Here is a 14,777-nt window from a genome sequence, read left to right on the forward strand (position 1 = left end):
CCCAATAGTTCAGCTCAAATGTTTCTTTCTCCCGATGGTTTGATGATGGTTTTTACATAGTGGCCTCCAACGCATACTGCTGGTTTAAAAAATTGGTGAAACTTTATTAAACATGTAAGGAGGGTCGTTTCTGATTTTTATTTTTACTTTTTAGCGGCAGTTTCCAATATTAGATTATCTACCGTAGGTTGCGCCCTATAGTAGCACACATATTTTGACCCTGCTCCCCAAATTATGCGCCGTCTTTTTTGTAATGGTTGTCCTGTTGATAACCTGCTGATCCATGTAAACTAATTGATCGTTTGAATACACTTATTCTTTGAGGTTAAATGTTACACAGTAGTAAAATCTTGAAATATTGTTTTATCGGTACTAACATTGATTTTGGTTTTTTTTTTTAAATTGAAACGTAACTTAATATATATTACTGTATGCGTACTGTTATGCAAACTCGTGGTCCTACATCTTGTCGATACTGTTTACTTATATTTTTGCATTGCACAATGTCATGCGTTTCTCATACTGTTTATGACGTCTTTACACTTAATCCGTTGGATGTGTACTAATTGATACTTATTTTGGGAGAAAATGATTTATTTATTAGTTGTTATTGGGTTTGACCTGGCTCTCAGTAAGTGCGAATATTCTTATTTCGCTGCTTTGTGTTATTGTGTTATTTGTGTTTGTGTCTCGTACCGATCTCTTGAGTTTAGCAAATTGCAACTGGTGTTTAGTGTGTTTTTTTATTGTGCTGTTGCACCACTGTCCAATGTTAGGGAGGGGTTGAGCGCCCACTAACATGTTTAACCCCGACGAATTATTAATGTGACTGTCCAAAGTCAGGAGCCTGTAGTTCAGTGGTTGTCGTTGATTTGTGTCTGTCATATCTATTTTTCATAGATTGTTTTGATATTAATTTGGCTGATTTTTTCTCGTTTGAATTCACAATTTTCGGCTTTTATAGCCGACTTTACGGTATAAGAGTTTCATTATTGGAGGCTGTACGGTGGCTTATAATTGCTTACTATCTATTCATTTTAACTGTGGCGGATATTGGTATCATTTGCAATATTACCACAAGTTGGTTGGACATACATGTAGTAGGATTGTTTAGAAATATTGAAAACAACTGCAGATTTTTGGATATCAAACATCGCCATATCAGTTGGATTGGAGTATGTACTAAGTCTTTTATATATATATATAAGTCCAGTGAACGCAATACATGTATACATAACTCATTTCCTCTCCGTGTAATGCAAACTCCTTCAATAAGAAATCCAATTTCATCTCAAATCTACACCCAAAATTTATAAACATACATTGTTTTAGATCATTTGATAATGACTTGCTAATAGTATAATATAAAGGTTAAAAGGAAGTAATTAAAGATGACTGTCGCCACCTAGATTTTACACCCAAGATAATAGGTAGAAGTAAATTTATTTGCTGCTGCCCTTTTTAATTAGAAAACAAAATTGAAATAGTGAGAAATGAGTATTGGCCATTGGTGTGGAAATAGCAAGAAATTTGGAGGAAACTCTCTGTGACGAGCAACATTTTCTGTATAAAATTATTCAAGGGTGTTCTTCATTCATACTTTTTCTAAAATTCCGGAACCGTTGAGTACCCTTAAAAAATGCCATTTTTCTATCAAAAAAGCTGCGGCATCATATGTCTTTTGCAGTTTTATTCACACCAAAAGGTGTTGATAATTCAAAATTTGACAGTTTTATCAACGGATCGTTTATAGTGAAAACGCAGGACCCAAAAAAGCTACCATTGTCGCCTATGTAAATAATTACTTCATTTTAACTTAAAGCGAAATAACGATTTCTGGCGCATCACTGTATTTGTTAGATATTTTAGAAATGGGAAAGGTGATTTGATAAGCTTCTAGGTAGTAAACTGTATCAGAAGAAAATTACTGATCACCATGAACACATAGTCTATATCAATTTCTTACTGTGTTTTATTTTTCTTTTGTTTAAGGGGTAGGATTCATTAACCCACTGTAGGAACGAAAATTCTGTCAAGGACTCTGTCTTTAATCATCTCTCCTCATCTTCGATACCATTGCATGTATTTAGGCATATCTAACAAAAAGGGGGCTTATTTGTGCTGACGTTAGGCGAAGTTTTTGTATTTTTAATTGCCAAAATGTGCCTAAATGCCCCTTAAGTAATAAAATAAGGTAAAAAATCAAAGGCTATACATGTTTCTTCTTAGAAACGTTGAATTGAGTATTTTGTACACGGTCCACATAAAACACATAACAGCAATGATAAATTCTTAATTTCATCATTGTCATAGTCTATTTCATAATACGTTTTTACGCTCATGCAATTATTTTCATATATTCGTGACAAAAACATATAAGTTGAACACAGTAATCAAATCATCATCCTAAAGTCTTTAATAGGCCTAAATCGAACTTCATTAATCGAACACCAAGTTTTAAACCAGCCAAACAGTTCAAATATGCTGGTTAATTTCCCCAAGTCTTTAAAAAGTAACGTTTTCTGCAAATGGGGGTACATGTAAAGAAATTAATTTTAAATGGTGAAAAATTGTATCTTCAATCCAAAAATTTGGACTTCAGCAGCAGGGGTATATAAATGTAGTAATCGACTAATGCAAAGGTTGTCCGATCTTTGTCAGTATAGATTAAAATGAAGTCACTAAAGATGACTGGCGCCACCTAGATTTTACACCCAAGATAATAGGTAGAAGTAAATTTATTTGCTGCTGCCCTGGTAATTAGAAATAGTGAGAAATGAGTGTTGGCAATTGGTGTAGAAATAGCGAGAAATTTGGAGGAAACTCTCTGTGACGAGCAACATTTTCTGTGCAAAATTAAGCAAGGGGTGTTCTTCATTCATACTATTACTAAAATTCCGGAACCGTTGAGCACCCTTAAAAATGCCATTTTTCTATCAAAAAAGCTGCGGCAACATATGTGTTTTGCAGTTTTATTCACACCCAAAGGTGTTGATAATTCAGAATTTGACAGTTTTATCAACGGATCTTTAATAGTGAAAACGCAGGACCCAAAAAGGCTACCATTGTCGCCTATGTAAATAATTACTTAACCAAAAGTAACTTTCCATGAGTGATGCCTAAATTGCAGTCATATGTGTACAAACTAATAAATCATATCCAGTTTTGATTGTTATACATCTAGTTGATCAGCAAATGCAGCATTTTGAACATTTTAACATTATTTAATTGAACATGCTTATCATGTCAAACATATCCACTTCTTAAAGACATATATATTTCAATTTACTTTATGTGAAGTTTTGAAGAAAAAAATCATTCAAAGTAATTTTTTTGAATCAATGTCATAAATTTTCAAAAAGGCTCTTGTTACATTTCGTAAACCAATATTTACCAGAAAGAGATTCACATGTTTTCATCTGCTTTTATACATTCCCCACATTTTTACGTTTTCTGAATCAGCATCGAATAAATGTTTATTTTACTTATCAATTGATAATTACATTTCAAAAACGGAGTTCTTTCTTTTTTTTTGTTGGTGTCTTTGATAGATTATTTTGTATGTCTGTTGTAATTTTTCAGTTAGTTGTATGTGTTGTATGTATTCGGATGTTTGTTAACACAGTTTTGGCTGCTGGGTCCCAATTATTGTAACATTAACCTAGTAAGTCTGTTTGGGTTGTTCACCCAATTTGTCAATATAACTGAATTATAAACAACTGTTATTCAAGCTGGAGGTTTAGCCTGCTATAAAACCAGGTTTTACCTACCATTTTCTTCGAGAAATGTCTGTGCAAAGTCACGAATATGACTGTTGTTTGCCAATTGTTCAGTTGAATGATAAAGTCTTACGTTTGATTTTTCAGTTTTCACGGGGTATTTTTAATGTTCCTTGTGGAATTCGGTATTATTGTTATCAGTTTCCCCCTTTCAATCAGTAATTCGGTACTGGCATGATTTAAAGCAAACTTTTCTTAAATCGTTCGATTAAAAATCGAAACTCCCTCTGGCAAAGTTGGCCTTTTATGGATTTGGCTATTATTTCTATGTCCTTTTGGCCATGTAGCTCTTCAATTGTTTTGGTTCTTACACATCCTTGGTTTTCAAATATTCGGCTTTGAGCGTTCCTGGTCAAGGTAAATCAATAAAAGCGCTTCGGACGCAGGAAATTTATAAAGTCTTAATTTTTTTTCAGTGTCCAGTGCAATGATAATCAAAAACAGAAAAGGTATGTCAACATTAATTAAGTTGCTATTGCTGAACTTGCAATTCAATAGGGAGGAAAAAGTGCAAATTATTAGGGTGTGCTAGTTATATCCAATTAAATATAATTTTTCTTCCAATTAAAGCGCTAATTAAATAGTAAAACGATATTGTTTTCCTCGAAGCTTTTGTTTGTAAGTTTGATTTAACTACCAAATCAATTTACTCGATTTGAATATCAGTAAACTGCTTTCGTCGTAGTACCTGCGTCGCCAACTGATAGATTGAAACTCAAAACGCTCATTGTACATGGATTTTTTTGTCAATCTTTTCTTGACTTCTCTGGATGTGAATAAATTTATATTTGGTATAAATTTTGATAATGTTGCGTGTAAGCAATTTTTACATTTGCCGTGCATCAATTTTCCCGTTTGCCGATAGTTAAAAAATTTTCAAAACTTATTGTACACGGAACATTTTGAATCGATTTTCATCAGTAATTTTTATTTAAGTAATTGCATGCGTCATGCAAGTCCAGACCCGGTATTGGTCTTAGTTGATAATACATGTATATGTAAGCAAATATAGAGTTTTTTGCTCACTCAAAATTGGTTTATCCCCACCGCATCTGTGCCTGTACCAAGTTTGACGATATAAACAATATATTGCTCGTTATTGTTTGTCTCTGTTTGTACGGGGGCAGTCGTGTGTTGGTGGTTAAAGTGGTTTGTTGTACCGTAAGGCATTGTTAGTGATTCCTGTTATCCGTGTTTGTATTATTTTAAAACTATATGGATAATTGCTACCACAACACAATGATGTATGTTTTTTCAGAACATCAAGTTTTGGCAACATTCCCTTTTCAAAGGACAGGTGCAATATCGATATTGCTGGTGATCCCAACAAGAAATAAGTTGTTATTTTTCACTATATATCTAAACTTATTGTACACATAACATCTGGTATTAAGCCAAACAGTCATTAACCCTTTTAGATTTAATTGTATTTTTTCATGTTAAAACATTGTTGTGACGTCATTCTATTGTTGTACCCGTTCTTTATTTCAGTGATTGGACTATCATTTGCCTGTAAGTAAACCATTATGTTACCTTCAACTTTTAACTGTCCAATACTTTTAAGAATAACCCTCCTCTTTCTTAAAAATATTGGACAGCTGAAGGTAGCATAATTGATTCTTACAGGTAAATGATAGTTCAAGAACTGAAAAAAAAATCAATCAATTCCAACAATGTTTTTTCTTCTTGTGAAAAAAAAATACAACGAAAGAACAATTGACAATTACGCTAAAACTTTTTATTAAAGTCACCTTTCAATACAATAATTTTGTCACTCATCAAGACGGTTTCATGAGAAAAAAAAAAGACACTTTCAAATCGATTTAACACTGCCAATACTTTTTTTGTCTCATTTTTTGGGTTGTGTCCGTTAGCATCAATTTGGTTGATTATGCTCGTTGTAAGTTTTGTTTTTGTTGCATTTAGGTATTTCTTTTTGCAAAACCTTTATCCTCGTTCGTCTTTGGATATAAAAATCGACATCTGGTGTTGCTTTCATTCTTCCTAATATAATTTTCAGATACAATTAAAATGAAAAAAAAAAATAATTCTTCTAACGCTTGATAGATTATGCAGGTGCATACAAATGCAGCGGGTTTAAACGTTTTAACAGGCACCAACCTTCATTCTAACCTGAAACAGTAGTGTAACATTACAACATAAAAAGACACACTATAAAATATGATTTGAAATGGCTTAACTCGATCAAAAAGACATATAAACAAATACAAGCAAACACACACTGAACGAAACCACGAACAGAATTTATGATGGCTTAATGTTTGAGTTGTTTGCATTTACAGTTTGGTTTACAATGGAAATAACGTTATACATTTTTCTGGATACTATCATCAAATTGAAAACAACAACATTTATCAAAATAAGAAGTATAGATGAATGTGCACCTCAATCTAGACAAAATTAAGAAAATGAAGAGTTTCTACTCCAATTTCTTGAACAGTATTGCACAGGGGGTATATCAAGAGCCCATTACCTACGTTCTCTATGATATTAATGTCAGCCTAGAACGGACTTATAACCTTTTAGACTTTTAGTGTTGTATTGTAATTGACATAATTTTCAGGTGTCGGTGTTGATTTACAAGTTTGTTTTTTTTTAAATCTGATATTATTGCTTGTATAGGAATATAATACAAAACTATGCTTATCAGCGACGATGAACATAGGAAGCAGAATAAAGGAACACGTTACCGCAGGTTACATGTATCTGTTAAACAAATCAACCATGTGTCCGATTCGCACTTTGGTGATTATTTTTTTTAACCGATGTACTCTCTAGAAATTAAATAAACGTAGGTGCTAGATTTAATCATATGTTTGTTAAATAAGTTTAAGAACGTTTGTGATTGTGTTATATTGAATGATTAATTGATTGATTGGTGATTGCTTTACGCCGCATCAGCACAAAAAGGCTATATCGCGACAAGAGCTACTTCAAATATAATAACAAGATTGTGTTATATAAATTTGAACATAAAACCCTTTCCTGCATTGAATTGATTGAAAAGGGTATTTTTACTATATATAACATCAACTTACGAATTACATGTATTTCTTTCCAATGTACTTTCCAAACAGTTTCAGACACTTCGCTTTAGTTTAGATCTCAGAGGTAAAATTGATTGAATGCTATAATTATACATTAAGAACAGAAACAAAGATATGTACACATACAATGCTTTGTTTTGAAAGAAAAAAAGAAAGCGTTGTTTGCAAAAGGAAATCGAGAGACAAAATTATATTTCGGTAACAGAAAAAAAAACACAAGCAACATCAATACGCAAATAAACGAAAAAAAGAGCGACACGATCTTGCAGAAAAAAAAAACAGAAAAAAGGGGAATATTAAGATGGTATCGTTTGGGTTAACAATAAATTTTGGTGAACGAGGAAAGAAAGAGGGGGCCTGCGTCATACTGTCATACGGGAAAATTGTTTATATATATTTTTTTTTCATGTAAAGTAGTTGAATAGGTCGGATCGATTTATTGATCTCCGGACATTTATTGGCAATGAATTTAGATATTATAACTATATTAATTCATTTTTACCAATAAACGATATAAATATTTGGATCATAATTCTCTTAAAATTCATTGAAATAATATAAGATGGGGAAATTCCGACGAACAACAAAATAATTTAAATTGATTGCACGCTTGTTATCTCTTCACTTGTGCTTTTTCATTTTATTTTATAGTGTTATATTTGAAATGAAATCGACTGCGGTGCACTCGATATGGCTGAACCTTTTTCATCAACGTGAACCTGTCTTTACATGGTTTTTTCTTTTTTTTCCCCTCATTCACCTATAATAATAAGAAACAAAACCCCAGAAGGAATAAGGAAGTAATAGGAGAAATAAATTTTAAAATGTAAAACTTGCCATTATTAGCTACTATAACTATATCCTCTTCGTTGACCGCACTGAATCGATTATATCTGAATACACATTTGAGTTTTATCCAAAGATTGAAACATCACAATCACTAATTAAAAACCAATCGTTCAGAGAGAACAATTAAAGTTCTTTCCACCCAAAACGATATATTTTGATATGAAAATATTAAAATCCAGTTTAAAATGTCATTTGCAGGGACAGATGACAGCTTACTAGACGCTGATTCCAAAAATATATGGTTTCTATACACTTTTTTTTTAAATAAGGGAAATAATTTGTTACTTCCGGTTTAAAAAATGTCACTTCATGTTTATATGATAGTTTACTTGACACTGATTCCAAAAATATATGGTTCTATATACTTTTACATTAAATAAGTACGAAAAATAGCTACTTCCGATTTACACAAGATCACTTCCGGTTGGCTTTTTTTTGTCATTTGGTTTGCAACATAATGCAAAAAGTCCCATTACTTTATCATGTTTGAATATGAAGTTAAAGCAAAGGTCAAAATCTAGAATATCAAATTTTACTTATGACCTTGACCTCAATTTCAAGGTCATCAAGCAAGGATCTCATATCAAAAGACCTTAGGTCTCTACTATGTATTGTTAATAAGTTATATTACCATACATCTTGTGTTTAACATTCCAGGGGAGAAAACTCCTAGTAAATGTTATCGCATCGCTCCGAAGAAAAATGTCTTATTACAACAAAACGCAACTAACCATTTGGTGAAAATCTTTTGTCGATATATATTAAAGTTTTTTAGTAGTATGCACAAGCAAAAGCAAAAAAATAAAAAATGACTTTGACCTTCAACCTTGACCTCATTTTTCTTTTTGGTGGACCAAGGACCTCATAACAAAAGACCCTAGTTCATATCACTTATGGTTTATGAGTTACTATTACATGTCGCTTATGTCGAATATATAAAGGAAAATAACTCTCATATGGAATGTTCAGATCTATTCGATCAAAACTGTTCTCGACAACCTGAGGATATAACGATCAATTTGGTAAAATAAATTTGTCGCAATCTTTTACGGTTGTAGTAAGGAGTAGTACGCACAAGACAAACAGTTTTAGGGAGATAACTCTTACAAGGGAAAGTGTTCGGTTAAGCGGTGTCAGTTTCAAAAGCGTATAAACTGTTCTATATCATATACAAAATATCTAAGCGACACCTTTTAAAATAAAAATACAGCGCATGAAAAAAATTAGGCGGAAGAAAAAAAAATAATAATCAGAACAAATCCTAAAGGTCTTTCCACGGAAAAGTGGAAAGACCTAATTATGACATCACTTTCTTCGGGTTTTTTTTTTTTTTTTTTGCATTAAGAATATACTTTCATCGTCTTTATCCATTTTTAGACACCAAACACATGTGAAGGTATTCACCGAAAATTTATAAAGTAGTCCTAGCGCACGCAAAAAGCATGATACGCATACATTGTGTATTCATGTACATGTAGCAATACATGTTGTTTATGTTTAAGTTGAGCTACTGTTTAAAGGTGCCAACATGTATGTTAATGTAAATAAAGTTTATCCACAAAACAATTTACACACTCGATGAAAATGAATGCTAAAAAAGTTTGTATTTGTTTGCTTTTTTAACCTTTTTTGACATGTTAAACACTGTTCTAAGTAAGATATAAGCCTCTAACAGTCCATTCTGTAAAATATTGCACAAGTCTTCGGCCTGCGACCTCAGACCTGTCCATTATTTTACAGAATGGACTGTTATCGGCGTATATCCCTTACATAAATAAAATCGTTGAGCAGAGACATATTTGTTAATGTGTGAAGCATCGATTTAGCTAAATGACAAAATACCGTTCACATATTTTGAAAGCTTGCTTCTGGACCCAAAATGTTACATGTTTTAGGGAGCTGATAAAATGCGTTAGTCCTTAAATCTTCGCTGCTAATTCAGTCTATTGGTCAATCAGCGAATATTATAATTGTATTAACAAATAAATGATCCGGCAGAACATTCCATAGAAAAAAATACGAGTTTTCGTAAAAGATAGTTTTCTCGACATAAAAAACATCTGAAAAGATAACACATGGCTGATACTGTTCACACGAATGTTAGATTGAAATAGGATATTATTTAATCCCATATATATCTGTATTTATCATATCGGAACTGAATACAGTTTGCTTTCACGTGAGTGTCTGTAACGTATAATTGCTGTTCTAGATGAAATTCCATAAATTCCGCAAACGAGTGAAACGAATTTGCATCATGGCATAATATAGTAAACGTGAAGCATGTGCACTGATATATTCTGGATAACAATCTGATTTTGTGTGCAGGCGTATATTTATTCTAGACTCAAATCCGTTGTTATTTGAAATCGGATGTAAAACTACCTACCTCACTTAATCAATTTGTTTGACTCTGGATTCTCAAATACGCATTCATTACGGAATAAGCGTGAACGCAAACCTGTATTATTGTCAAATTCATATCTAATTCTAAAACCCGTTTTTGTGTCTCGTGAACTATAATGTATGTACTTCCAGTCGGAGATGAATAAAACATTGATGTTTATCATTTATGAAATGCTGGTTATAAAATAAATTAACGACTGAATGTGAACTAGCTTAAAATGTTATAAAAGTTGTTAAAAGAATATCGGTTACACAATTTAGAAGTAAAACAAACCTCATCTAATACTCATCATTTTCTACATAAGAAATACCTGTACCAAGTCAGGAATATGACAGTTGTTTTCCATTCGTTTGATGTGTTTGAGCTTTTGATTTTGCCATTTGTTTAGGGACTTTCCGTTTTGAATTTTCCTCGGAGTTTAGTATTTTTGTTATTTTACTTTCTATTACTGCTGCTGGAAGACTATTAGTCCTTGAGGGCTGAATCAGCTCAGTATTCAGTGCTTTAGTACTGGCATGATTTATAACATGCCATTCTTAAATTCTCCTTTGACAAATTAAATTTGTTTATGAAACTAAGGTTTCAACTCCATCATGCAAAGTTTGCTTGGATTTATTTGGCAACTAGTTTTAGGTCTCATTTGATCTATTAGCTCGTCATGTGTTTCGGTACTTATACATCCTTAGCTTTCACAATTTTTGGCTTTAAATGTTCCTGGTGAAGGTAAATCCAGAAAAGCGCTTTTCACGCATAAGATAAATATAGTGATATTTTCTATTGCATACTGTTTCGAACATTTTAGAAAAAATCATTAGTAGTATATTTTGGATGTAGATATAAAGTTTGCATGTACTATAACATTTCAACACTTCGGGATTTATGAATATATAATTACGGAATAAAATGTAAATTCAGCTATAGATATTAGCAAAAGATTTCTTATTTATTATTGTATTTTTGAAACAAATTGACAATGACGGAAGACATTATTTTAACAATACCAGTGGAGTCCCCTGTGTCCCTGTAGCCGGTGAAATTGCGCATTACCTGATGTCATATCGGCAATGTAACACAAATAAAATTGTTTTTTGTAATTGTTTTAGTCTTCCGAAGGGACAGAAAAGATTAAAATTGATAAGTTCAAGCATAAATATAAGCTGCATACCCATGATTAAGCATATTTAGCCATTTTCCATAAAAAAAAATAAATGGATTCATTTTAAGTCAAATTTTGTTAAAATGAAATAAATTTTGCTCCACGTCTTTGGCAGTCTGTTTGGTTCAAACTCAACTATATTCCGTGGTATTAATGTTTTCCTTTATTCAAAATAAGCTATTTTAAGAAGGCATCCGCGAAATCGCCGAACATTTGAAAAACTGTCAAACAAGGGGTTTCTCTAATTTTGTACACGCATTACACAAAATCTAAATATAAGGGTGAAACCCTGCACAAAGAAGATTTTTTGAAATTAAATTATGGCATAAATTTGTTCGCACACTATTATCCGATGATTGAGTTTACCAAAGTGAAGCAAACAGTCTTAGGTGCGCGGATACACCGGACTGCACCCATGCCGAAATATATATATCAGTACGATAGTATTTCATATAATTCGTATACAACTATCTGTTATCATTATTGTTGCTCAAATCGTTAGACATGTATAAACAGTTTCCTTTTATTGTGTGATACGATATTTATTCACTCGAGACAGTTTTAAAATTTTAAATTTTAAACCCGAGGCTCGCCGATTTAACTGTCTCGAGTGGGTAAATATCGTAATGCACGAGATTTGGTGGTGGAATCTTTTTCTCTAATGATTTATAGTAAGTATGCAGAAAATCATATCCTTCTTTTCGAAAGATCTGCAAAAATATGTGTTCTTTCTATGTGACGTCATCAAACATTGTCGTCTTCTTTAATGACGTCACAATAGGAATTTCAGAGAAAAGCAAGAAAATTTGACGTCATAATAGAATTTTGATCAATGGCAAACTGAGATCAAACGAACCACACGTTGATTTAAAAAATATGGTCAACAAGAAATCAAAATGTAAATAAAAGTATAAATCGGGTAAGAATTAGAAAAATATACATATAGATCGTCGAGATAATAGTTTACTATTAAAGTGTCGTATTGTTATAAAAACCATACTGCACACAATAAAAAAATAACATTTTTCGTTTAAAAAAAGTATATTAAAATTACTAACTAAAGATGATAAGTACAAAAATAATTTAATATTTCGGATAATATTAGTTACATAGTGTGCTAGTGACTTAAAACGATATATATGGGGTCAGTAAATTACATATGAAGTGAGAGCAAAGCTCGAATCCCCATATGGAATTTACTGGCCCCATATATATCGTATTAGGTCACTAGCACACTGTGTAACGAATTTATCTCACCGACTATCTTCACCTGAGGTAGACTAGTGGGCTATCAAAGTGATCAGGTCTTCAAGAACCTACTTCCATGAGTCTATACAAAACAAATGCCAACAATAACAACTTGTAAGCATTAAATGTATTTTATGAATTTATTCCAATCGTTCATCATCAATTTCTTCGTTTGTTGAAACCTTTCAGATTTTTCCTCAACACCGTGTTGTACAAAGGGACGTAACACCACTACTAACAATGTATTGAAATAAGCCACACCTACTTAACCCATATGAAATATACACGGTCTCCACGCGGTTGATTTTAACCAATTATATTCCTAGAAATGTATAGGAGTTAAGATAATAATGTATGTAATCACATCATCCGGAACTGAGCGTATATACAGTTACATCTCCGAAAAGGTGCAAATCAGGTGTTATATGCATACTTTGATCTACTATTGGAATTACTGTACGGAAAAGGAATATATCGTTTTCTCAAAATGTTTAGGGGAAGACGGATTTCGACTGTCATTTAATTAAAAGAAATAGGAAACTACAGTGAGAATTAGATTATGATTATTTTGTTGGGATAGGCGGCATGTATTACTTTAAACTCATAAGAAATTAAATTGCATTTATTTAGTAGTACTTATACTTGAACAATATCAGACATGATCAGATGAGCACCAAAGCCAAAACTACTTACAAATACTTAGGATTATCTACCCAAGCAATAGATAACCTTAGGTGTATTATGCAAAATATTTAGGAAATTTGGGTCCTCAATGCTCTTCAAACTCGTACATTATTTTGCCTTTTTTTTTTAACTTTTTGATTGGGGGTCACTGATAAGTCTATTGTAGACGAAACGTGCGTCTTGCGTACTAAATTTTAATCCTGGTATCTATGATGGGTTAATTTACGAAGTTATGACCCCAATTGTGCATTTTATTGTCAGTGTTGATCCATTTTTAAATGATTTATAACATTACAAAGATAAATTGCTTTGGCCCTAACAGTTCAAGAAAATGTTTGTATCTTAATATTCAATGAGGACCTAAGCATTTATTGGTGACAGAAAAATTGGATCGTTGGTTGCGGTAAAGGTTTCATAAAGCTTTTAGGTCCGCAAAAAGCTCAAAATCATCGTGTTTTGATAACAGTCATCTTCAAAATCTGTTGACATTTGAGGCTATAATGTACTCCTACGAAGAGAATTGTTAATGCAAAGTACAGTTTTGATAAAGATTAATTTAAGAAACAAAGTACGGCCGTTGATATATTGTATGATAAAGTTGGAATGCAAGACCATATTTTCAGTCTTCTAATCATTTCATGTAAAATTATATTTTTTAATCAAATTTTGCTTTAATAGTGTCTACTGTAAAATTGCATAAAGTATTTTATTTTTATGAAGATATTGCTACTTCTGACTGGCTTATTTCAAGTTGTTTTACACGGAACTGATATTCTTCCCTCATGAATTATTTTGCAGATTGATGGACCAGAGAATATCGAGACAGATGACGTATAGGTTTTTAAATCGTAATGTAACTTTGATAGTACATGTTACACATTTGTATAAGATATTATTACAATTGAAATGTGTTATTTTTTGTGGGTTTTTTTTGTTGTTTGTTTTTTGGGGGGGATTTCGCCCCATTTTGCATCAAAATTGTACTTTCTTGACATTATCGAATCATTTTCTATTTATGTTGTATTACATAGTGCAGCAAAATTGGGGATGTTTAAGTTAGATAATGTATGTATCTATAACAAGTACAATTTAAAGGTAAACACTTCTAAAGTTTCGAAACAAAGGGTCTGTCTTGCACGCGCTAGAGTTGTACTTAATAAATAACTTCGACACCAAAAGCGTCTCGTTAAAACAAGTTATTATATCTATCAACTAAAACAGTCGTAATAACTGCAGCAAACTCATGAAGATTTTTTTTTTTTTTGAAAAAAATCGAGTCACTGAAATCTATGAATTAGGGTAAGGTAACCTACGGTTAAAGAGAAGTTGAGGAACAAAATGATAACTCTTGGTTTCGTTACCATTGGTTGAATAATTTAAGCCAGCGTTATATTTAACTAAGGGTTAAATGTAAACTAAGGATGAACAACCAGGTCATGGCATATTCAGCCTTTGATAGATTCGGCACATTTTTTTAAATGGTAGGTTTCCAATACTCTTTAACTTCACTATTGATTTGTCCTTTCTACTTTTTTGTTCGAGCGCCACGAATGAGTCTTGTGTAAAAGAAACGCTCGTCTAGAGTT

At 32.2% G+C, this 14,777-nt stretch overlaps 1 protein-coding gene across 1 annotated transcript in view; it reads left to right on the forward strand.

Moving 5' to 3' along the window:
* LOC127736557 (uncharacterized) overlaps positions 1-14,133 on the forward strand; it is a 37,257-nt gene extending 23,124 nt beyond the window's left edge. The window contains exons 6-7 of the mRNA XM_052247119.1: positions 4,196-4,228; positions 13,990-14,133. Of these exons, the coding sequence (XP_052103079.1) occupies positions 4,196-4,228; positions 13,990-13,994 (38 nt within the window). The 3' untranslated portion in view covers positions 13,995-14,133. The remainder of the gene's footprint in view (positions 1-4,195; positions 4,229-13,989) is intronic.
* Positions 14,134-14,777: the final 644 nt, after the last annotated feature.

The sequence above is a fragment of the Mytilus californianus genome, unplaced genomic scaffold (assembly GCF_021869535.1).
Source record: "Mytilus californianus isolate M0D057914Y unplaced genomic scaffold, xbMytCali1.0.p SCAF_33, whole genome shotgun sequence".
NCBI classification, from domain to species: domain Eukaryota; kingdom Metazoa; phylum Mollusca; class Bivalvia; order Mytilida; family Mytilidae; genus Mytilus; species Mytilus californianus.